Source organism: Acinonyx jubatus, chromosome B1 (genome assembly GCF_027475565.1).
Source record: "Acinonyx jubatus isolate Ajub_Pintada_27869175 chromosome B1, VMU_Ajub_asm_v1.0, whole genome shotgun sequence".
In the NCBI taxonomy this organism is placed as follows: Eukaryota; Metazoa; Chordata; class Mammalia; order Carnivora; family Felidae; genus Acinonyx; species Acinonyx jubatus.
The window spans coordinates 146,465,216-146,492,081 of NC_069382.1; the positions used below are offsets into that span (position 1 = coordinate 146,465,216).

At 36.6% G+C, this 26,866-nt stretch overlaps 1 protein-coding gene across 3 annotated transcripts in view; it reads left to right on the forward strand.

Annotated features, from left to right (window-relative positions):
- LOC106976995 (transmembrane serine protease 11E) overlaps positions 1-26,866 on the forward strand; it is a 48,388-nt gene that overhangs the window by 11,066 nt on the left and 10,456 nt on the right. Inside the window, exons 2-10 of one of the 3 annotated variants that reach the window (XM_053217282.1) lie at positions 4,201-4,325; positions 8,708-8,829; positions 11,171-11,238; positions 14,104-14,267; positions 16,056-16,115; positions 17,666-17,704; positions 19,707-19,884; positions 21,300-21,559; positions 22,149-22,291. In XM_053217282.1, the coding sequence (XP_053073257.1) occupies positions 4,201-4,325; positions 8,708-8,829; positions 11,171-11,238; positions 14,104-14,267; positions 16,056-16,115; positions 17,666-17,704; positions 19,707-19,884; positions 21,300-21,559; positions 22,149-22,291 (1,159 nt within the window). The remainder of the gene's footprint in view (positions 1-4,200; positions 4,326-8,707; positions 8,830-11,170; positions 11,239-14,103; positions 14,268-16,055; positions 16,116-17,665; positions 17,705-19,706; positions 19,885-21,299; positions 21,560-22,148; positions 22,292-26,866) is intronic. The other 2 variants (XM_027057834.2, XM_027057838.2) reach the window with 2 other exon arrangements.

Genomic DNA, 26,866 nt, shown 5'->3' on the forward strand with positions numbered 1-26,866 from the left:
AATTCCAGAATAAGGTCAGTGACAATGGGATTGCAGACAGACTACATTAAATTTGCCATGCAGATGAGACTGGAAAATGAAAAGATTATTACAGCTTCCCAACACAATTTGCATTGACTTGTAGGTTATTGCTTTAAGTCAACCATCAGTAAACTATGGCCCAAGAGCCAAATCTGGCCCACCACCTGTTTTTGTACAGTGCTTGAGCTAAGAATGATTTTTGTACTTTCGTGGTTGAAAACAAATCAAAAGCCATGACAAATGAAAATTATATGAAATTCAAATTTCACTGTACAGAAATAAAGTTTTATCAGAACACAGCCATGCTCATTTGTTTATGTATATTGTCCATGGCTGTTTTGGGCCTACAAGGGCAGAGCTGAGTAGTTGCAACAGAAAATGTGTGGCCCAGGAAGCCTAAAATAGTTTCTATCTGAACTTTGACAGAAGAGTTTGCTGACCTGTAGTTGAAGTAGTTGATAATAATGCTTTGGAACCATCAGCTTTACAGATACTGTGCACATGTTCATTCAAAACATCTCAGCTGGACTGGTCTGGTGAAACACGCAGACTAGGAATATCAGTGCTGGTTACCATTACAGAGAATAAGCAAAGAGTTTGAGATCCACTGTTCATCAGTCTATGATGGTGGTGTGATGTGCGGGCTTGTGCTGATAAACTTTCCTTTGAAGCACTGTGAGCCCTGACTTACTCTCCAGTGCTTGCCATGAGGTTTATTTGCCTTAGTGTCTTTTTTTTTTTTTTTGCCCTTGCCTTTTTGTTGTTATCTCTGCTTTTCTTTTTTAGTACAATTCTAAATTGACATATTAGGAAGTGATAATGATAATACAACTCTGGACATATTACTTATCTTTTGGCTATTTTAGGCTTGTAAAAATGTACCCATATTTTATTTGCTGTATTCACTTGCTATATTCATTGTCTAATCACACATGTCCTCAAACCGAAGAGAAAAATCACAGAAAAAAGGAAATTTGATGCCACTGAAACTATTAGAATTTATCTAGTCTGTCTGAAGTTGTGATTTTACATGAAAAGGTTCAGAAAAGTTTCAACAGGCCACAATAATCGTTGGACAGGATTTCTGTACAAGAGGGGTTAATTACATTAAGTGTCTATTGATAGGCACTTTATTCCTCCATTTTACCTATTTTTTTTGAGCATACTTCAACCACATGTAATTAGGAATAATTCAGTATTGGATCTCTTGCTGAGAGAGCAACAAAAAAAGTAATTAAGAAACAGGGTGAATCAGTTTGAAAAACAATGCCGTATGGACTGGGAAGAGAAGAGATAATGTTTCAAATGACTAACATCTCAGCAATGTGGTCATTACCATTATTATTAATAATGAAAATAACGATACTAATAACAGTCCTTGCTGACTGTTTTCTACTTGTGAACCCAGAGTAATAAAAAAAAATTATCATTTTAATCTTTATATAGCTCATCATGTTAGGTGGGGTCTGAAATTATTATCTCTGGTTTTGACCTGAAGAAAATAAGAGAGAGAATAAGAGAATCTATTGGTACAAGATTATACAATAAATAAGTTGGTGGCAGGACTCAGAATCAGACTCTCTTAATTGTTTATTCAAAGTGTTTTTGGTAGATTCCCTTTTCTCTTTGTCCCATGCTGTCCCCGTTGTCCCTTCAAATTACCAAAGACAGAGCATCACCAAAATTGTTGTGAATCGTGGGGGTTAGGACAGTACCTTGGGCACAATAGTGATGGGAAATCCATAAAAAGACAGGTATAATCTTCCTTGTTAATTTTTTTTTACCTTTTTAAAAATCTCTCTCTGTCTTTTGTTTAATTCAAAAGCTATTATGTTTGTGGTTTTGAAAAAATGAATGCATCATAACACAAAAAGTAAATAAAATGAAAGTCTCTCATATTTCTGCTATTCCACTTCTTGCTATTAGTAATTTTGTGTCTCTTTCTCTACACACATGTAGTTTCATTATTTAAAAACAACTGGAACATAGAATGCATATATTTCTGCAACATTTTTTCATTAAAATATATCATTGACTGTTTGAATGTTAGTACTTCTAGATTTACCCCATCAATTTAACAGCTGCATTGTTTTACTTTGCTGTCTTGATTAAAAGTTATCATAGAGCAATTAGAATTTCTGCCATATTTCACAACTCTACATACTGATAATATATTTTTGATAATTACAGCACATTTCCAACAATTACAAATTCATATTCTTCATCTGGCATGTTTTGACATTAGTTGAGAAGCCCTTCCCTCCCCACATTCCCCCCAAAGTTTTGCTTACGTCTGCTATATCCATCTCCTTTCTTCTGCAACAGGTGAATAGCAAGCATTCAGAGATGAAGGAGCAGGGATCAGTTTTTAGGTTTCTTCGGCACATTTGCACATAAAAAATAATAACCTCCTCGTGGAGCAGTCTTTTTATATTGCAGTAATTGCCATTCTAGGATCAGGTGTTTGGAATATCACTCAAGGGAGGACTGAAGATTGAAGAGACGGGGGAGAGGAAGGTGAAGTTTCCTTGGCTATAATCCCATAGGAAAATCACAGGAACAAGGGAGGAGACCAAACAGAGTCTCTGGAGTCTTTCCCTATATCTCTGTGTTTTCAGGAGGGGCAGAATCATATCTCAATGATGACAGTATTGACTTCTGTGACTGTGTTCCCACAGAATAAAACATTGAGACAGAGCCAGGGTATGATGAGGTATGATAGGGACCAAAATGATATCACTTCCTCGTCCTACATAACTGGAAACAGAGTCCCCTTGATTCCTGTAAGCAAAAATTATTTATTGCAAAATGCTTTCCAGTTTGCAAGAAGTTTTCACATTCATGACCTCATGCAAGATTCTGCAATCAATCATGTGCTTTAGACAGAATGGCTATCCTGTCCCTTATCAATGAATGGGCAACTTAGTTCAGAGTTTAAATGATTTTTCCAAGTTTCATAGCTACTAAGGAAAGAGGTGACTCAGAGTCCTCCTTATTTTGGTTGAACTTCCCGTGTTCCTCCAGGATAGCACCACACTTTCTCACCAGTCCTCATGTACCAGACAGTGCTCTGGAGACAAGCATACGTGCCAATGATTCTACCAGTATCTCAACACATTTAAAATAACAGCATCCTTATTTAAAATAACAGCAACTCTGACTTATTATTTTATTTTCTCCAACTTTTGAGTTTGCTTAGCAACTATTATAGCACAAGGGAACAGCAACTGTGATAATTAAACAAAAACCTGGTTGACAAACATTTTTCAGTAACATGCTTTTGAAGAAAGAACAAATGGGAGAGGTTGAGGGAATCTTACACAGAAGGGATTTCCTGCAGTGTTACTGAAATTTGGAGTCAAACAGGTTCTTTGGAAGAGAGTTCTGGGTATCTTTTATGTGTATCCTCATAGTTTGTTTGGAGACAAATTAGAAAAATGGAAGGAGAATAGAATTAGAAATTCTATCTGGAATAGTATAGATCAAGCTGTAATGCGTTTCATGGACCATTTAAGATTCTAGAGTGGAAGAAATAGGCTTTAAACATTTTTATAACCTCTACAGTTCCTAACTCAGTATTTTGAACCTAGCCAGCTCTGTAAATCATAACTAACACTTACACAGCACTTTCTACATGCCAGGCACTGTGGTAGGCACTTTACATATAGTAATTCATATAATCCTTACAAAAATCCAATGAGGGGCGTCTGGGTGGCTCAGTCGGTTAAGCGTCCGACTTCAGCTCAGATCACGATCAAGCGGCCCGTGAGTTCGAGCCCCGCGTCGGGATATGGGCTGATGGCTCAGAGCCTGGAGCCTGCTTCCGATTCTGTGTCTTCCTCTCTCTCTGTCCCTCCCCCATTCATGCTCTGTCTCTCTCTGTCTCAAAAATAAATAAAAGTTAAAAAAAAAATTTAAAAATCCAATGAGATACGTACTGTCATTATCATCTTCACGTTATGGATGAGGAAACAGGCACAGAGATATCAAATTACTTGCCTAAGGTCAGGCAACCAGAGGCCAGGATTAGCTTCAGCAGCCTGGGACCAGGGCGTGCTCTAAACCAAAACAGTACTCTACCACCTGGGTGTCCTGAATTCCCCAGAAATGTCTGCTTTAACTAAGGAATACATGTGGCACATACTGTGATATAACCCATTTATATGCTTTCTTTCTCAGGCGAGCTGTGGTGAGGGCCAGAAAGAGAACTTGTTTGGAGCCCTGGGCTATTGGCCTCATCACTTTTATATCCCTGATTGTCCTGGCAGTGTGCATTGGACTTACTGTTCATTATGTGAGATACAGTAAGTATGGGCTGCCCTGGCATCATGTGATTTACCCCCAAATGTTTCCTCTTGTGCATTCCAGTTTTGATTTGCCTCAGGCCTATTCATTCATGCCCACAACTTATTTGCATAGCTGGTACAAAGAATTCTTTACCTACCTGTCTCTTACTTAATCCTCACAAGCCAAGAAGGATTCTTTCATCTATCTTTGATGTAGCAATGCTTCCTGCTGGGAATAGCATGCTAGTTTTAATATTCGTTAATAAGCGATAATCAAATATTAAATAGGAAGACCATAGGAGAGTTAGAGTCCACTGTGTTGAGTTGTTTGAAGACATAGGACAATCACCTTGATTTAAAATTATTCCAACTTATTGAAATCCTGAGAGCCCAATAAATTAATTACATAATCAAGGATCAGAGAGAAGTAGGCTCTATTCTTTACGAGTAAGATAGAGAAATGCTCATAATGATATATTGTTGAATAAGTGCCCATTTCTGTTATTTTAAATCTAATCTCGGAATATATTACATGTGATTAAAGAGGATAGGATATGCTGAGAAGGTTAATTATAAAGAGGTTCACTCTGGTAGTCAGGTGTCTCACATCTAGGTGAACCATGAGTGTGCTATGTTATTAGAAAGGTCCCCAGGGTGCTTTAGGACTATTCTTCTATAACAACCCTTCTGAAGTTTCCCTCTACTTTGCTTGGGGTAGTAATTACTTGACTCCACTATGACCTATTGGCTTAATATCTCCCTTAGTGACTAACTAATTCTTTGATGTCAAGACACTGTAACCAAAGAAGCTAATCACTTGATTCAAATTTAATTGCAAATTTGCACAAGTTGCTTTCCTATAAAGAGACAGTATGATCAGTAAATTGGTTATCTACTTCCACTAGCAGACATAATCTCAATTCCAATCTCAAATCCAATCTCAATTTCTAAAGCAAGGTGGACCATTTCTGGGTAGTTTAAAGTAAAAATATTTAAAGTAAATACTTGTTTTGGTAGAATTTGCCTACACACAAATCTTTAAATTTGGAGTATCTATATTTTGATGATTTCTCTGGAGCATGTTTTTAATTAAAAAAAAAAGAATGGCTAAAATAACTTAATTCTATAGTTCTGTTATGAATATATTGAGTGTCATTATATTATAAACATCATTATTTCTCTCTACAGATGCCTAGCACTGTATGATAAAGATTAGTGAGGAGTATCTAGGTGGCTCAGTCTGTCAAGTGTCTGACTCTTGGTTTCAGCTCAGGTCATGATCTTACAGTTCGTGAGTTTGAGTCCCAGGTTGGGCTGTGCTGACAATGCAGAGCCTGCTTGGGATTCTCTCTCTCCCTTTCTCTCTCTGCCCCTCTCCTGCTCATGCTGTCTCTGTCTCTCTCAAAATAAATAAACTTAAAAAAAGATTAGTAAATCATATGTATGATATCTTCATGGGGGCATACTTTGGTTTGTCTGACTTCACAAGGAATTCCTAGTAATGCTAGAGGTTTCATTACTGAAGTGAGAGAAAATGTTTCTTACTATTTCTCCTTTGCTTTTTCTAAGCCATGCATTATAAGGCTTACAAATCTTACTCACATGCATAAAATGAAAACCTGGCAAGGTTTTTCCAGTAACTTGTTCCTGGATCCTATTGTCTGGATGATCAGTATGGTAATATGGAACACTCAACTTCCACTGCCCACACAGCACATCTGAATAAATAGTGATTGTTGTGATATGTGTTACTGTCTTACATGTATGACCCGCCCTCTGTTTGGAGATATAAAGAAAGAACAGAGTGGATATAGCACATGAGCATTGAGGAGTTGGCACACCTAGATACCAACTAAACCAAATAGTTACGGAAACACAGGTTAGGATGGAGGTAATTCACCTTGGAAAAAAACACCATTTTGGCAAAAAGTCCAGGACAGCATAGAATTGTGTGGGCGGCTTCTATCCAGTGGCCTTTAGGTCTGCCTTTTTGCCCTTTTGTAAATTGTCTGACAGGAGGTGACTCTCTTATGAGCGATATCCTTATAGGTTACAGATTCAGGAACTTGTTAGAAAATTATCAGCAAACTAGTGTTCATCCTTATTTTTCTTACTTTTCTGTTAATATTCCTCAATAATATTTCCCAACGACTACACATGCCATATAATTTTGGCAACTGGGAATATATTTTGACTCTTAGTGACCTATTTGAGTCTCTTCAACAAAGTAAAATATTGACTACAGATAAGTTGTTCATTTGGGTGAAACATGAAATTGTCATATTTGAGCATATTTGGCTTATACAAATGGCAGTTTCAAAAAGTCAATCTAATAATTTAAAACAGAATAAGAATAATATGTATAAGTCAGTTCTCTCTACTTTTCAGTGAGGGGATAGGTACCCCACCAGTAGTATTACATGGGAGCTTGTTAGAAATGAGGATTATTATGCCCAATTTAGACCCAATGTTCAGTATTTCAATAAATTAAAAACCTTCTTTGGGATTATGTGTATTTCCAGGGAACTTCCTGGATTTCAGGTCATTCTGGCCTTTCAGGGCAAGACCGTTCAGTGAAAGGGAGGTAAGGAAAGAGGGAACAAGGCAAAACCTCCCTAGCACCTCACTTTGGTGGCTCATTTCCAGGAGGTCTTAACATTTCAGGCTGCCATCCAACATCTTTTGCATCACTGACCATTCCTTAGCCATTCCCTAGCCTTGCCAACCCAACCAAATCCTCTGGATGGCTCGGATGTTCTTTTGAAATTTACCAGTAGTTTTTTCCCAAAACTCTTATGTATGAGAGACTTCTTATACAGCTTCAGTGAGTGGGTTTGGTTTTTCCCACCCAAAAAGTGGTATGTAAAGAAAGTTTGTGTTATGAGAATTAGAGCTTGACTTGAAATCCAGTTCTGTCTTTTCTGGCTATGTCATGTTAGAGTTGGGCAATTTCCTTACATTTCTGAGACTGTAGTCTTTACCTGTTAAATGTGGACATACTGCCTTCCCATGGAGAATATAGCAAACTAATGTTAGTTTCCCTTTCCTCTGGGGTTCAAGTGAAGAGGAAAAGAATGAGAAGCAAGAGAGAAGAGGAAAGAAATTGAGATTGCGTGAGGCACACTCCATTCTCCTACAATAACCACACACAACTGTCTTGATCACCATTATATTCCTAATACTCAACACAGAGTCTTTCCTAGAAGAATTAATATTTGTTGAATTAATGAATCTTCTTAAGGTCCCATGCTTGCTTCAGGTATAGAAGGGTAGATGAATAGTGCGTTAATTTTCAGCAGGCCCAAAATGAGGGCTGCTTAAACCGGATGAAGAAATTGTAGACAATGGCTAAGGAAACAGGACACTCTTTATGGCTGGTGGGAGAAAATAAATGGAGTGAGAAGCGAGTCAGGTGAAATTAAGTGTCCCTGGAAGGTTATGTCAGATGGCAGCTCTAGCTCTCTACCTGAACTCCAAGCATTTTCATCTCTACCCTTATCTCCTTCTTTAGCCCCAAAACATTTTCTTACACCATGGTCCCTGTGGCCAGAATTGATATGTAGTTTCCTGAATTGGAAGAAATCTACTTCTGGAATATAAAAGTAAGTTTACTCTTTGGAAACTTCTGAGTCCATTTTATTTTGACACTTCTTTAAAAAATTTAAATCCAAGTAAGTTAACTTATAGTGTAATGATGGTTTCAGGAGTAGAATTTAGTGATTCATCACTTATATATAACACCCAATTCTCATTCCTACAAGTTCCCTCCTTAATGCCCATCACCAAGTAAGTTAACTTATAGTGTAATGATGGTTTCAGGAGTAGAATTTAGTGATTCATCACTTATATATAACACCCAATTCTCATTCCTACAAGTTCCCTCCTTAATGCCCATCACCCATTTCGCCCATTCCCCCACTCAACACCCCTGTAGCAACCCTCAGTTTGTTCTCTGTATTTAAAAGTCTCAAATGGTTTGCCTCCCTCTCTGTTTTTATCTTATTTTTCCTTCCCTTCCCCTCTGTTTATCTGTTTCGTTTCTTAAATTCCACATATGAGTGAAATCATATGATGTTTATCTTTTGCTGACTGCTGAGTCCATTCTTGTTTGTACGTTCTGATGGTGTAACTTGCTGCCTCTCGTGGCTAATTCAGGAATGGGTAACAAATGACTAATCAGCCCGCAGGAACACCAAGCATTTCTTTTGGCTTTTACACTCTAAATCTTATGATGATGAGTGTTGTTTTTTATTCTGAGATAACCAGGAAGCTCAGGGCAAGATAATGGAGATGACGACCTGGGGTAGGACACTCTTTCTGGTCTAAACAGGGAAATAATGATGCTTTACACACATCTAATTAAAAGTATTATGGGTTTTTTTTTCCCTCTCTCCTCATAGACCAAAGGAAGACCTACAATTACTATAGCACATTGTCATTTACAAGTAACAAACTATATGATGACTTTGGAAAAGAGGCTTCTAAAAATTTCACTGAAATGAGCCAGAAAATTGAATCAATGGTAAGCACTTTTTTCTCCATTTCTAGGCATTTGCAATCACTTTATATCATAAGTTTTGGTACCTAGCTTCCAAAACATCCGTTCAACTGATCTTGTGTATCTTTGAAAAATGGGAAGCAGCCCTGCCTGAAAGATATAAAACAAACTGACAGAACATGACTTGGAGAGCACACCTTGCAGGGCTGAGGCAAGTGAATTGTAGACTTTCCTTCATGTCCCTCCTACTTGCTCTTCCATAGCTAGTGCTACAATCTTGATGAGTGGAGTCCAGGAATTTTGGGAATGTGAGGGTGACCCAAAATATGACTGTTGTATCCTATAGAAGACACCTTGAGCAAAAGACCATGAGACTGAAACTATTCAGACACATACTTGAATGGTATTTTGGTATTCAAAAATATCTGACCTTGGGCTGGTTTTTGGTATATGAGTCTATAGGAGATACATGGATACTCATCTCTACCTTTAAGACATCAACATTCATCCTCACAGATGAATCAAATATTTTAAAAAGTGGAAAAATTATCAGTTTAGGCCAAGAGAGCAACAGTCTGTGTGATGATTCGAATCATTATCAGATTACTTAGAGAATAATTTGGACTTTTCCTGACAGTGTATGAGGTAATTTGTGGCATATGATATGATGAAAATACCCTAAACTAGAAGTTGGGACACTTAGTTTTAGAACCACCTGTTACCAATTTTCATTCTGGACAAATTTTCTTATGTGAAAATTAAGGTACTAGACTAGATAATTTTAAAATTGTCTTCCATATCCAAAATCCTGAGTAAGAACATAATGGCAGTTATGTGCATAGAAACTGCCTAATAGACTAGAAGCCTGAGGATTTAAATACATTTGTAAGGAGAGGGTCAAATCCTGGTTGAATTTGTACTTATAAACAACAAATCAGGAAAACATCTGAATATACTCTCTTCTAAAACTATATTTTATATATATATGTATATATACACATATATATAGACTATATGAATATACTCTCTTCTAAGACTATATATATATATATATATAATAAAGAAAAGAAAATGGAACTAAAAAGGTCAAAAAAGATGCAACTATTTGCCTTGTTTTTTGTGACGTTCACTAAAATAAATTTTATAAGATCCAAAATGATTTACGTATGAAGGAATATAGATAGGACTCTTGAACACTCTTAAAATTAATAATAATTTTTAAATTATTTGATTAAATATAAGCCCTTAAATAAAAATATCCAAGTGAATGTTGTCATTAGAGGACTCACTTGTACTATGCTGATCTGTCTTATAATTGAAGTAACTGCTCTTGGGCACAAAGAGGAGTCCGCAAAAGATATGAAAGAATAAAAAGGCTCATTGTTCCTGTCAGTCAATCACTAGCTTGTAGTAACTGTGTTTGATTAATATTCACACACTTGAAACCAAGAAATACTTGACATGTTTACCTTGACTTCTAATTTAAAATTTTAATTTGGCTAGAATTCTTTAAAAAAAATTTTTTTTAAATGTTTTTATTTATGTTTGAGACCGAGAGAGAGAGACAGAGACAGAGACAGAGCACGAGCTGGAGAGGGGCAGAGAGGGAGAGGGAGACATAGAATTGGAAGCAAGCTCCAGACTCCGAGCAGTCAGCACATAGCCCCACGCGGGGCTCAAACTCATGGACCATGAGATCATGACCTGAGATGAAGTCAGACGCTTAACCGACTGAGCCACCCAGGAGCTCCAAGTTGGATACAATTCTTAATTATAGTAGTAAGAAATATCTCCACAAGATACATTCTGGTATCTTATTAAAGTAAACCTTACAGAACATATTAGGCTAAGTATCCTAGTTCACATGGGCCTTTCTAAGAGCATTTTGAGTACTGAAGTGGATGCAGATAATGCTAGGATATTTGGTAACTTCTTCACAAGGTTTAAGAACCACATGACACTGTCATACACCGACATCTATGATCCAACCATCAGTTGGCGGAACTATTCAATTTCCTTTGTTTACCTACAGTAGAAGTCTGTATCTCAGGGTATGAATATTTACTCTTTCTTTTCATAAAACAGTGTGTTTATTCCTTTTTAGTCTCTTTCTGAGTGTACACAGCAGATGTCATTCTTGGCCAACTACTGTGGTTCCCAGATAACTCCTAAGGCAGAGTTCAGTTGAAATCACTGAGTAGAATACCAGAAAAGATGCTTTGAGATTCTTCAAGTTGAGTGAATTGTGAAATGTTGATTAATGTTTCTTGTTTTGCTTTGTTTTATTTTTAAATTTTCCATAGAGCTTTAAATTGACTTATAGAAAATTATTCTTGCTGATGTATGTTGAATATTTTTGGAACAGGTAAAAAATGCATTTCATAAATCTCCATTGAGGGGAGAGTTTGTCAAGCCTCACATTATCAGGTTCAGGTATGTAAATCTAAAATGCTGACTTCTGAATATAATTTAAAACTAAAGCTGTTAACTTGGATAGTAATAAATACTATTGGAAATATTAATGATATGATATAATTCAATTAAACCAATATTCATTTGACAACTGTTCTAAGGCACGGATTATAATTTGCTTTACTCATTCTCTAAATCCATAAGAAAGCATTTGCAAGGTGAGGTAAGGGACGAGTATTATTGGTGGCTATATTATTGAATTGTTCTTTGGGAATCTAATTACAAAAATAGGGACCTAAGCCATATACCTTAGTTTAATAACCAATTTTTCCCTCTATAAAATAGCATAGTAGATGAGGTTTGTCTTACCCTCTTCATTCTCCTCTTTATGAATTTTGTTTACTTTTTTCATCTCTGTCTCTTTCTGCTCCAAATATTTATTTAAGAAAATTCCAGATCTGATCATCTACCATCAATAAATAGAAGTTCAGAGCACAACATTTTAAGCAAAATACCATACAAGTATCTTAAATAATATATTGTCTTAATAAAAATTATTTGTATTTTTAAAAAACAGAATGAGAGCTGTTTCCAGTATCATTTCAATGACAAAAACTGCAAGTTACCTCTCAGTCTATCATTTAGCTGACATCTCTAAATGTCTAAACATCTCTAAATGAGGTGCTACTTTGACCACTTTCTTCTGAGAAGTCTGTATTCCCTGGGATTTGAAATACTATTCTTTCTTGGATCTGTATCTACTTCTCCAATCCTTAAATTTTCACTCTCTCAAGGGGACTTCATGCACCCACATGACTTCATACTATCAAAATCCAAATTTCTATTTCCAATCTAAACTGTTTTTCTGATTTCTAGAGCTATCTGCCTGCCCATGCACATCTCCACATGTAGGTTCCACAGAAAATTCTCTAACTCAAGTGAAACCCACTGACACTAATGGGAAACCTGGACATCATCCTACACTCCTCCATTTCCTGGGCCCCTCACATTTTATGAATAACCATGTTCTTCCAGTTCTACCTTCCAAATCACTTTCCAATTTGTTTACCTCTTCATCTTAGTAACCTTCTTACTCATTAGTATTTTTTCTGCAATCAGTGGGAAGAAATGCAAGTTTGTACAAAAGATGAAGTTAGTCTTACAAATTTTAAGCTGAGATACTAGGGGACATGAGCCTGAAATACAAGTCTCACTCGGGGGAGGAAAAGGGAGCTGAGTTGAAGATATGCCTTTGCCCATTCTCAATCAAAGTACTAGAGAGTGTGGATGTAACCAGAATTTTTCAGAAAAAGGGTAATGCAAGGAAAAAAATGATGATGAAGAAAGCCTGAAGAAAATAATACTTAAGGAGATGGGGGAAAAAATAGGAGCCAAGGAAATAGGGAAGGAGAAAGAAAAAAGAGATATCATGAGAAAGGCACCACTGATACAAAAGACAAAAAGTTTCAAGCATGGAATGGTCAGCATTGACAAATACTCCTGAGAGACCAAGTAATATGACCAGAAATAATTAACTGGATATGCCAATGAGGAAGTCATTTAGTGTACAGAAAAGACTCAGTGGGATGGAAAGGGAGGAAGTAGATTGCAAGGAAGTAAATATGAGGCACAGTGTAATTTACCCTTTCAAGAAGGTTTGTTGTGATAAGGTGAGAGATAAATTGAATAGCTGGGGTAGAGAGACAGTTTTGTTTGTTTTTGTTTCTATTAGTCAACCAGTATAGGAATAGTTTAAGAGAAGGAATAAAGAATAATTGTTGTACGGTGTTGCTTAGTCAGTGAAAGGGGTGATTTACATAACAATATTCTCATTAAAGTCCTATTTGTTTTTTCAGATTACAAAAACAATATAAAATATATAAAATTCAAATAACACAATATCACATAAAATAGAAGGCAAAAACTCCCTCTCTAATAATTCCATTTGCAGAAGTAACATAGCTTCTTAACAATTGGTTGTGTGGTATTTCACTATAAGTATGTGTTAGGGTTGATTTAGCCAATGCCCTTGTGATGGACACTTGGGTTGTTACATATTTTTTTCTGATTTAAAAACAAGGTTATGATAAACATTTGTATAAATCTCTTTGCACACACAAAAGTTTATTTGAAGAGAGTGCTGTATCAGAGAAATGGATCATCAAATGTATAATTGATAAACAAAACTGACCTCTAAAAATAAGGTTCTAATTTACATTCCCATTTACAGTTTATATGAGAAGTCAATACACTGTATAGTGGGGAGTAAAATTCTTTGAGAACTGATTATATATGAAAAAAAAGGAGGTAGAGTAGCTGACAGAAAATGAGAAAGAGAAGTCAAGGATGATCCAGGAAGTAATTCATCCAAACAACACTAAGGCTAATTAATGCTCTATCTTGAAAATATAATCACATGAAGTAACAACAATTTGGTCAAGCTTTCTAATATCCCTAGGATTAGAAGTTGTTTAGGAAAGCATGAAGTTGCTTAGGAGATTTCACTGGATTTAAACCACTGGGAATTAAACCTGGAGGCCAAACCCAGAGTTGATTTCACATTGATCATATGGTATATTTAATAGTATTAAATGGTTGACAAGAGGGTATCTTTTTATATTCATAACTGGATATTTTGGTGTTAAGGGACACCATGAGCATACTATCTTACTATCAGGGAGGATAAGTTGGAAGTTTTATATGTGGAAAACAATAGGAATATAGAATGAAACAAATTGGATCTTTTAAATTACATTATGGATTTGTTTTGTGTGTGTGTTTCAAATGGATGATAAAGACAAAAATAGATTGTGATATTACCACAAATATAATTTTGAACTTTATCTTTAAAACCATTTTTTTTCTGTTTTTCTTTTTGATCCACAGTCCAGAGGAACATGGAGTGTTGGCTCATATGTTGCTGATTTTTAGATTTCGCTCTACTGAGGATCCTGAAGCCATCAATAAAATTATTCAACGTGTTCTAACTGAAAAGCTGCATGATGCTGTAGGACCCCCTAAATTAGATCCTGAATCAGTTGAAATTAAAAGTAAGTTTCTTTCTGTTATTTAGCTTAATTTTCTTACATAGAACAGCTCCATGTTAGTTTTGGTCTTAGGCACTGATATTTATTTATTTATTTATTTATTTAAAATCCAAGTTAGGTAACATATGATTTCAGGAATAGAATTTAGTGATTAATCACTTAAATATAACACCCAGTGCTCATCCCAACAAGTGCCCTCTTAGGCACTGACTTTTAAAAATTGTTTTGGATATCCTTTAATTATGGAGTCTTGCCATCAATAGAACATTTATTTGGGACTAAATTGGTCCTAATAAAGTATTTTAATTTTAATACTACCCTAAACTTATGTCTCCTATGCACATCTCTCATGAACCCCGGGTCTGTGTTCTTTCTCTGTATTGGGACTTACATCTCAGCTCTAGCATCCGATTATACATGGAGAAAGTGGCTTTGTGCATTCTTCTTCTTGTTGCTTCCATTTTATGTTCTGAGAGTATGATGTATGGAAAGGTTCATGCCATTCACACATTTGCCTTCAAGTTACATTGATATACCTTGTTATAGCTTCTTTCCTTAGACCATTTACCAATGAAAAATTTATAATTTATTTATACTTATTTTTTATATATTTTACAACTAATTTAAAAAGTCTGAGCTTTTTGTGTGGAGGATAGGGGAATGAAATAAGCAGGAGTATGTCCTCATTACCAGAAAGGAAGAAATATAGTAGATCCTCAGTGGAAATAAATGTTTGGTTAAGAGTTGTGTGCTATAGAACAATGCTAGTCATAGAAATACCATGTGGGCCAACCCTATGATCTTAAATTTTCTAGTATCCACATTAAAAAAGCAATAGTAAACATGTGAGCTTCATTTAAATAGTTTGATATTTAACCCACTATATCAAAGTATTATTATTTCAACAAGTAGTCAATAGAAAAATTATTCATGAGATATTTTATATTCTTTTTTTTGTACTAAGGCTTTCAAATCTAGTGTATATTTTGTTATTTATAGCACATTTCGGTTTAGACTAGCCACATTTCAAGAGCTACTAGGCACATGTGGCTAGTGGACACAGTATTGAACATGGCAGCACTAGAAAATAGAGAAGAGGGAACAAGTAGAAAGTATGAACCTAATGTGCTAACATAAAAGCTGATAGACCTAACTAGCAGCATGACCTAATGGTCACCTACCCTGTTTGCTTAGGAAGAAAGACTTGGGTAGTTAGGACCAGCTACATAATTTATGGGGCCTAGTGCCAAATGCTGGACTCTTTTCAAAAAGCAACAAAAACTTACCACTAAGAGTATTAATATATAAGATTTCTTTCTTCTACAGTCTCTCTTGACTCGTCATGGTATTTTTATTTGCTAATTAATGCCATTCTATGTGAAAAAATTAAAATTTTAAATTACTAGCATGAGATGTATCGTTCCTCTTCATGTTGTAAAATATCAATTTCAAATGCAAATGTAAAAGCATTTAAGTATGTGGAATTATGAAAATTATACAACAGTATTTCACACATGCATGAATTTGGCTCTAATCAGATCGATAGAAAAACTATACAAGACTAGCTTCACAGTTTTTTTTTTCCCCTTGTTGATATGTGTACATTTTACCAATGTTCTCTACCTTCGGCTTAAGTAAGAAAGACCTGAAAAGTCCTTGTATGTCATTATTTTCAGCAGAAGCTGTTGGCTAATATAAAAAAGTAATGGGAGCAAGAAAGGATATAATAGGGCCCTTGGGTGGTTTGTGTCTAGTAGAATGCTATTGCTTTCTTTCTGTGTTCTGAGCAAGTCCTGCTTCAAACAGAAAACATGGTCTCCTGGACTGTCACTGCATCCTGGTTCCTTAATGGTAGGCATCACACACTTATTTTGTACTCACTTTGAGTTTGCTGAATGTTGTGGATCCACTGGAATTCTGAGTTCATTGGGTATCACAAATGACGTATGCAAATGGGCACCAGGAGCCCATGGACACATATATTGTGTGTTATCTCCTCTGTGCATGTCATACCCCATTGCTCTTCAGACTTCACTTTTATTTATTTTTATTTTTAAGTTTATTCATTTATTTTGAGAGATGGGGGAGGGGCAGAGAGAGGGAGAGAGAGAGAGAATCCCAAGCAGGCTGTGTGCTGTCAGTGCAGAGCCCAGTGCGGGGCTCTATCTCACAAAGGGTGACTTCATAACCTGGGCCAAAACCAAGAGTTGGAGACTTAACTGCCTAAGCCACCCAGGCTCCCCCAGACTTCACTTTTAAAGCACAAATTATAAAATAAAAAATATTAAGAATTTCAAGACAGTGAGCATTAAACCAAGTGCACAGTCATGCTGAGTGCAGAGCCCAATGTAGATACACATCCATTAAGATGGCCCTTTAAGTAGTATCAAGAGCAAAGCCAGAACTTTCTCTAGGAAAAGTCTGAGCTAGAGAAGAACAGGTTATTTGAAACAAGGAGATAAGAGGTGATGATATTTAATATCTACAGAGAATAGTCACTTCTTTATTTGAGCCATTTCCCCCCAAAATAGCCAGAATGGAGAAAGTCAGAAAGAAGCTTTCTAGAATATAGATTTCTGGCATATAAATACTATTAAAGACTAAAAGAAAAATTAACATTAACATTTTTGTATTTAGAACAATGATTCTGCCATGTTCAAAGAGAAGAGTTTTGGTCATTGGAAATCTACTGAATCAGGACATTTAACTGTGTGGAGTTTTATGTATCTGTTGGTTGGCTTAATGCTTGCATAGGGTTGGAGCCTGATTGTTGAGAAATAAATAAGCTAAGGAGCCATGCGCTAAAGTTGAAAAGAGGGCAAATTGTCTTTGCAAATTTCAGCAGAAAGAAAAATTAGAGAGATAACATTCTTTTTAAGTGAGAGTGAGGATGGATTTATGGACCTGCCATTCAAAAATGTTATACAAATGGGACGATGCCTGTGAGTTTAGTGGGGAAAAAATCTGAAATAATGGTCAGTAGAAATATCATTGCATTTAGGGAATCAATACCATGGTTTAGAAAAGTATTTCCACAAAAGGGGGAAATACTGCATCTTATTTCTGGTATGAAACTCAGATTCCTGGGTTTCATCATAAAACTACTGAATCAGAATTACTGGGAAGAGGAACAGGAACTGACAGTATAAAGACGCTCTCTCTGTGACTGTCATTCAGACTAAAGTTTAAAAACGCTGTTCAGATCTCCCTTTTCTCCAAGGTAATGAACATGCTCTACATATGATAAACTAACTGTGTTGCTATTTTTTTTTTTTTTTTTACAATCTAGAGGTTCTGTCTCATAACGGAATTAACCAGCCTTTCCTATTTAAAGTACTCAGAGGCATTATGAAATCCTGATGTGCTGGCTCTGTTCTATTCACCATTTCTGTGTATTTCAGAAATCAACAAGACAGAAACAGACAACTTTCTGAACAGTTGTAAGTGTAACATATTTATTAAAATTGCATTACTTGAATGTTAACACTGGATCATTTAGGCTTACTTTGTGTGATATTATAGGGTCAGAATAAAGTTTGATTGACCTGTGCACAGCTCATGGTGCTTTATCTTATTGTTGAAGCACATTTTATTACTAAATAATGAAAAAAATTGGGAGAACTTTGGAGTGGATATATGGGTGTCTGTGGCACAGGTATAGTGGAAATGAGTTGTACACTTGTTAAAGAAGGGAAAAAAGACTCAGTGTTCTGGCTGCAGATATCTATAATAATACTCTTACAAACATTTTCTAAAGATTATATAAAAGTAAACGGCATGTTGACATTTTTCAGCTATAGGCAGAAGCTCATTGTTACTCTACACTAAACAAAATCTTAATGATGATTTTTTTTTAATTTTTAACGTTTATTTATTATTGAGAGACAGAGAGAGACAGAGCATGAGCATGGGAGGGGCAGAGAGAGGGGGAGACAGAATCTGAAGCAGGCTCCAGGATCTGAGCTGTCAGCACAGAGCCCAATGTGGGGCTTGAACCCACGGACTTTGAGATCATGACCTGAGCCGAAATCAGATGCCCAACTGACTGAGCCACCCAGGTGCCCCTTTATGATGATTGTTAATCCCATACTATGGAAATATCAGGCAACTATGGGGTTGGGTATGTATTGATAAAATTACTGAAAGCTCAGATAGAGAGAGAGAGAGAGAGAGAGAGAGAGAATCCCAAGCAGGCTCCATGCTGTCAGCGCAGAGCCAGACGTGGGGTTGAACTCTCAAACTGTGAGATCGTGAACTGAGCTGAAATCCAGAGTTGGACGCTTAACTGACTGAGCCACCCAGGCACTCCTACCTATATTTTAAAAGTACTGACTCTAGGCCTAGTATTTCCCTTCACCTACAGCAGATTACTCCACCATGATTTAGAGGATACATTTGATAATTATGGAGTTAGTACATAATATATTTTTCTTAAATGATGGAAGGAAATGTGCTACTCACCAGCTTAGAATATCCGTTAATTCATGAGCTTGATTAAACATGAGACCAAAGAATAATCCTGTTACGTAAATGGCATGTATTCTTGCCACCGATATTTATTGTGCTAGTGATGTATTACGCAATAGAAATATAAAATGGATGAGATATAATACCTGCGTAAAGCAGCTTTTACTCTAGTGAGACTAGATGTATGAGATTAATGCATGAACACATAATTCTGAAGCAATGGGTCTCAAGCAAAAGAAATTTTGACCCCCATGGGATCATGACCCACTGTGACTTTGGTTATCATGGTTGTGGGGGGGATGCTACTGGCATCTAATATGTATAGGCCAAGGATTCTTCTGAACATTCGATCATATACAGGATCATATACAGGATACAGTGAAGAATTATGCATCTCAAAAATGTCAATACAGCCAAGGCTGAGAAACCCTGTTATAAACAATATATATACACATATATAATATTATATATGTATATGTATACAATTGGTGTATATATTATTAGTGTATCTATATATAATTGGCATATATAATAAACCCTGTTATAAACAATGCTTATATGTAAATAATATATATAATTAGTGTATATATGATATATAATTATATATAATTAGTACTGGTAACTATACTAGCATATATACATGTATATATAAACAGACATTTATACATATATATGTATATACACAGAGAGAGAGAGAGAGAAATGATGATGATAGAAGTATGAAAAAAGCTGTAACTAATCCAGTTTGGGGGCAGAGGAATTGTTACAGAAGGCATCCTAGAGGAGGTAATGAATGACTTAATCCTACAAGATGAATAGATGTTAAATTAATGAACCACTATAGTTTAAGGAAAAGTAAGGACAAGAGAAAATGTTTGGTACTATTGGAGCACAAAGTATGAAAAAAATTGAGATAGTAACGCAATTTGATACTTAGAAGCAACTGCTAAGTAAGGCATTGTCTCTCTTTGGCAGGCTGTGGGACACGAAGGAATAAAACTTCAAGACAGAGTCTCAGGATCGTTGGTGGGACACCTGTAGAGGAGGGAGAATGGCCGTGGCAAGCTAGCCTGCAGTGGGATGGGATGCATCGCTGTGGAGCAACTTTAATTAATAGCACGTGGCTTGTGAGTGCCGCTCACTGCTTTAGAACGTAAGTCTTGAAACTTGTGAATGACTGGGGGTAAGCAAAATGCACTCATGCACTCGGGCTTGGCAGGAAGGAAATACCTTGCGAAGTTTGAAAGAGATGAGTTTAAATTTTTTTTTCTGTAATGTTTATTTTTGAGAGAGTTAGAGACCGAGTGCGAGTGAGGGAGGGGCAGGGAGAGAGGGAGACACAGAATCTGAAACAGGCTCCAGGCTTCCAGCCGCCAGCACAGAGCCTGATTGCGGCGGGGTGGGGGGGGGGGGGGGGTGGCTCAAACTCACGAACCATGAGATCATGACCGGAGCCGAAGTCGGGCGCTCAACCGACTGAGCCACCCAGGCACCCCGTGAAAGAGATGAGTTTAATATGAAGATAACATACACATCACAAAGAGTGGAAGGCTCCTAAACCTTAGTGAGAGGTTTAATGGTCGGGAATTGTAAATGGCATCAAAATACATGTAGATAAATTATCCACTGATAAAGAAATAATAATTTGTCAAAGCAAGCCGGTGTCTTAAAGAAATTTTAAAGTCATCTTTGGACTTTGAGCCTGATGTCAAAGAGCCTTATCTCTCTGCTGTGTATCTATCAGGAATGGGGGCTGGGTGGATTGCAGATTTGACCTCAAAGGAGAAATTCTACATGGCAAGAAATAATTAAATATGAAGACATTTGGTAGTAACAAATTATACAACTGAAGTATTCCAAGGAATGAAGACCTTTCAACCTAATGCAAAATGCCTATGTATATAGGATAGTAATGTTTTGTTAAATTTATGTGTAGCCTTTTCAGTTTTCAGAGAAATGTGTATGTTTGTGAGTAGGGAGCATGGTACATAGAATACATTTGTTCCTGCATCTGTACAAAATATGCTTTCTGTATGTCTCCTGGAATCACTGATTCCTAGAAATGTCAAAAGGCTCTAGGATCTGGAGTAAGCGATTCAGTGCAGAGTGACATGTATTTCCTAAAAACCACACCACTGTGGCATTTCCACCTCACCTTACTCCTGAGCCAGATTCTCAGATTGGAAAGAGTTTATTTTTATACATAGAAACTGTAATTTTATTTTTATTTTTTTAAAGGTTTTTACTTAATTTTGAGAGAGAGAGAGAGAGAGAGAGCAAGCAGGGGAAGGGCAGAGAGAGAGAGAGAGGGAGACACAGAATCCAAAGCAGGCTCCAGGCTCTGAGCTGTCAGCACAGAGCCTGATGTGGGGCGTGAACCCATGAGCCACGAGATCATGACCTGAGCCGAAGTCAGACGCTTAACCGACTGAGCCATCCAGGAGCCCCAGAAACTGTAATTTTAAAAAGAAAACTTATGTTGACACCAGCAGCCTAAAATGTGTAATATAAGTCCTTACATTGGTAGCATAATAAAGTGGAATTTGCTGTTCATATTTTTTTCCTCAGGTATAAGGACCCAACCAGATGGACTGCTTCCTTTGGAGTAACAATAAAGACTCCAAAGATGAAGCAAGGCCTTCGAAGGATATTTGTCCATGAAAAATACAAGTATCCATCACATGACTATGATATTTCAGTTGCAGAGCTTTGTAGCCCGGTCCCCTACACAAATGCAGTACATAGGATTTGTCTTCCTGATGCATCTCATGAGTTCCAACCAGGGGATGAGATGTTTGTGACAGGATTTGGAGCACTGGAAAATGATGGTGAGCATCTGAAGAGAAATCAAACCATAGTAACCCAGTTTGGTATTCTAAGCCTTTTAAAGAATGGAATGTCATTATGCCAAAATATGCTGGTGCATTGGTCCTGTGGACCTGGGTAAGTCAGGCCCTGTTTGTAAATTAGGTCTTTTATAAGACACAAAGATTCCTTCATTGCTTTAGGTTACTATCAAGTACCTCACTACTACTGTAGTCATGGTGCTTGGTAAGGTGTCTGAAATAGTAAATATGTCTGAAGTTTTTACTAGGGATTTAACTGCATAGGAGATTAGGAATCATTAATATACTCAATTGTGAAGATGAGAGAATCGTATAGCCACCACTCTCCCTACTGAAATTACATTCTAAGTTTCACAATGGAACAGAAGTCACTTAAACAACATGATGCTCTCTCATAAGTATCTAACTTTTCATTTAAAGTAGTAAGGAAATCATTCTTTCCCCAAATATTACTGTACCTGAAAAAATACATATCCTAAATTGCCATCTTATCCAACAATTATGAAAGATTTTCTCAAGGTTTATAGAATATATGTATATCTACAAATATAAAGAATTTTTGTGTCTTTAGGTAGTGGTCAAAATCATCTTCGGCAAGTACAGGTGGATCTCATAGACACTAAAACCTGTAACGAACCCCAATCTTACAATGGTGCCATAACTCCTAGAATGTTATGCGCTGGCTCCTTGAAAGGAAAAAGAGATGCATGCCAGGTACGTGGTTTGACCAGTAGTATGCTGTGTAATTTTTTGTTCATCTTTTATTTTGAAATCATTATAATTTGCAGAAGGTTTACAGAGGGGTCTCATGTATTCTTCACCTCGTTTTCCCCAAACAGCGCATCTCACATCCTACAATACAAAATAGAATCTAGGAAATTGACATTGGTGCAACGTGTGCTTCTAGTTCTATGGCATATTTTTTTACATGTGTTGTATGTTTGTGTAACCATCACTCCAGCTGAGACATATTCCATCACCACAAAGATCTCCTTTATAGTAACACTTACTTCTCTATCACTTTCTTTTTTTATCTTTTTTCATTTAAATTCCAGTTGGTTAGCATACAGTGCAATTTTAGTTTCCAGTGTAGAATATAGTGATTCAACAGTTCCATATCAAACCTGGTGCTCATCACAAGTGAACTCCTTAGTCCCCATCACCTATTTAACCACTCCCCCTCCACCTCCCTTCTGGTAACCATCAGTTTGTTCTCTATAGTTAAGAGTCTGCTTCTTGGTTTGCTTCCCTGTCTCTTTTTTTCCCTCTGCTCATTTGTTTTGTTTTGTTTTAAATTTTTTAATGTTTATTTTTGAGAGAGGGAGACAGAGTGTGTTTTGTTTTGTTTGCTTTGTTTCTTAAACTCCACATCTGAGTGAAATCATATGGTATTTATCTTTCTCCAATTTATTTTACTTAGCATAATACTCTCTAGCTCCATCCAAGTCATTATAAATGGCAAGATTTCATTCTTTTTATGACCGAGTAATATTCCATTATGTATACATTATATATATAACATATGTATATTATATGTATATAATATGTATATATGTATGTGTGTATATATATATATACACACTACATCTTCTTTATCCATTCATCTTCTTTATCCATTCATCAGTCAAAGGACATTTGGGTTGTTCCATAACTTGGCTGTTATAGATAATACTGCTATTAGGGGAACATGTATCCCTTTGATATTTGTTTATTTATTTATGTATTTATGTATTTATTTATTTATGTATTTATAAATTTACATCCAAGTTAGTTAGCACATAGTGCAACAATGATTTCAGGAGTAGATTCCTTAATGCCCCTTACCCATTTTAGCACCCCCCTCCCAGTCCCTCCAGCAACCCTCTGTTTGTTCTCTATATTTAAGAATCTCTTATGTTTTGTCCTCCTTCCTGTTTTTATATTAGTTTTGTTTTCATTCCCCTATGTTCATCTGTTTTGTATCTTAAATTTCTCATATGACTGAAGTCATATGATATTTGTCTTTGACTGACTAATTTCGCTTAGCATAATACCCTCTAGTTCCATCCAAATAGTTGCAAATGGCAAGATTTCATTTTTTTTCTTTTTTTTTACATTTAAAAGTATTTTATTATAATATTTAACATTTGTAATTTAAAGATTTTTTTTAATATATGAAATTTATTGTCAAATTGGTTTCCATACAACACCCAGTGCTCATCCCAAAAGGTGCCTTCCTCAATACCCATCACCCACCCTCCCCTCCCTCCTACCCCCCATCAACCCTCAGTTTGTTCTCAGTTTTTAACAGTCTCTTATGCTTTGGCTCTCTCCCACTCTAACCTCTTTTTTTTTTTTTTCCTTCCCCTCCCCCACGGGTTTCTGTTAAGTTTCTCAGGATCCACATAAGAGTGAAACCATATGGTATCTGTCTTTCTCTGTATGGCTTATTTCACTTAGCATCACACTCTCCAGTTCCATCCACGTTGCTACAAAAGGCCATATTTCATTTTTTCTCATTGCCACGTAGTATTCCATTGTGTATATAAACCACAATTTCTTTATCCATTCATCCGTTGATGGACATTTAGGCTCTTTCCATAATTTGGCTATTGTTGAGAGTGCTGCTATGAACATTGGGGTACAAGTGCCCCTATGCATCAGTACTCCTGTATCCCTTGGATAAATTCCTAGCAGTGCTATTGCTGGGTCATAGGGTAGGTCTATTTTTAATTTTCTGAGGAACCTCCACACTGCTTTCCAGAGCGGCTGCACCAATTTGCATTCCCACCAACAGTGCAAGAGGGTTCCCGTTTCTCCACATCCTCTCCAGCATCTATAGTCTCCTGATTTGTTCATTTTGGCCACTCTGACTGGCGTGAGGTGATACCTGAGTGTGGTTTTGATTTGTATTTCCCTGATAAGGAGCGACGCTGAACATCTTTTCATGTGCCTGTTGGCCATCCGGATGTCTTCTTTAGAGAAGTGTCTATTCATGTTTTCTGCCCATTTCTTCACTGGGTTATTTGTTTTTCAGGTGTGGAGTTTGGTGAGCTCTTTATAGATTTTGGATACTAGCCCTTTGTCCGATATGTCATTTGCAAATATCTTTTCCCATTCCGTTGGTTGCCTTTTAGTTTTGTTGGTTGTTTCCTTTGCTGTGCAGAAGCTTTTTATCTTCATAAGGTCCCAGTAATTCACTTTTGCTTTTAATTCCCTTGCCTTTGGGGATGTGTCGAGTAAGAGATTGCTACGGCTGAGGTCAGAGAGGTCTTTTCCTGCTTTCTCCTCTAAGGTTTTGATGGTTTCCTGTCTCACATTCAGGTCCTTTATCCATTTTGAGTTTATTTTTGTGAATGGTGTGAAAAAGTGGTCTAGTTTCAACCTTCTGCATGTTGCTGTCCAGTTCTCCCAGCACCATTTGTTAAAGAGACTGTCTTTTTTCCATTGGATGTTCTTTCCTGCTTTGTCAAAGATGAGTTGGCCATACGTTTGTGGGTCTAGTTCTGGGGTTTCTATTCTATTCCATTGGTCTATGTGTCTGTTTTTGTGCCAATACCATGCTGTCTTGATGATGACAGCTTTGTAGTAGAGGCTAAAGTCTGGGATTGTGATGCCTCCTGCTTTGGTCTTCTTCTTCAAAATTCCTTTGGCTATTCGGGGCCTTTTGTGGTTCCATATGAATTTTAGGATTGCTTGTTCTAGTTTCGAGAAGAATGCTGGTGCAATTTTGATTGGGATTGCATTGAATGTGTAGATAGCTTTGGGTAGTATTGACATTTTGACAATATTTATTCTTCCAATCCATGAGCAGGGAATGTCTTTCCATTTCTTTAAATCTTCTTCAATTACCTTCATAAGCTTTCTATAATTTTCAGCATACAGATCTTTTATATCTTTGGTTAGATTTATTCCTAGGTATTTTATGCTTCTTGGTGCAATTGTGAATGGAATCAGTTTCTTTACTTGTCTTTCTGTTGCTTCATTGTTAGTGTATAAGAATGCAACTGATTTCTGTACATTGATTTTGTATCCTGCAACTTTGCTGAATTCATGTATCAGTTCTAGCAGACTTTTGGTGGAGTCTAACGGATTTTCCATGTATAATATCATGTCATCTGCAAAAGGCGAAAGCTTGACTTCATCTTTGCCAATTTTGATGCCTTTGATTTCCTTTTGTTGTCTGATTGCTGATGCTAGAACTTCCAGCACTATGTTAAACAACAGCGGCGAGAGTGGGCATCCCTGTCGTGTTCCTGATCTCAGGGAAAAAGCTCTCAGTTTTTCCCCGTTGAGGATGATGTTAGCTGTGGGCTTTTCATAAATGGCTTTTATGATCTTTAAGTATGTTCCTTCTATCCCGACTTTCTCAAGGGTTTTTATTAAGAAAGGGTGCTGGATTTTGTCAAAGGCCTTTTCTGCATCGATTGACAGGATCATATGGTTCTTCTCTTTTTTTTTTGTTAATGTGATGTATCACGTTGATTGATTTGCGAATGTTGAACCAGCCCTGCATCCCAGGAATGAATCCCACTTGATCATGGTGAATAATTCTTTTTATATGCCGTTGAATTCGATTTGCTAGTATCTTATTGAGAATTTTTGCATCCATATTCATCAGGGATATTGGCCTGTAGTTCTCTTTTTTTACTGGGTCTCTGTCTGGTTTAGGAATCAAAGTAATACTGGCTTCGTAGAATGAGTCTGGAAGTTTTCCTTCCCTTTCTATTTCTTGGAATAGCTTGAGAAGGATAGGTATTATCTCTGCTTTAAACGTCTGGTAGAACTCCCCTGGGAAGCCATCTGGTCCTGGACTCTTATTTGTTGGGAGATTTTTGATAACCGATTCAATTTCTTCTCTGGTTATGGGTCTGTTCAAGCTTTCTATTTCCTCCTGATTGAGTTTTGGAAGAGTGTGGGTGTTCAGGAATTTGTCCATTTCTTCCAGGTTGTCCAATTTGTTGGCATATAATTTTTCATAGTATTCCTTGATAATTGTTTGTATCTCTGAGGGATTGGTTGTAATAATTCCATTTTCATTCATGATTTTCTCTATTTGGGTCATCTCCCTTTTCTTTTTGAGAAGCCTGGCTAGAGGTTTGTCAATTTTGTTTATTTTTTCAAAAAACCAACTCTTGGTTTCGTTGATCTGCTCTACAGTTTTTTTAGATTGTATATTGTTTATTTCTGCTCTGATCTTTATTATTTCTCTTCTTCTGCTGGGTTTAGGCTGCCTTTGCTGTTCTGCTTCTATTTCCTTTAGGTGTGCTGTTAGATTTTGTATTTGGGATTTTTCTTGTTTCTTGAGAC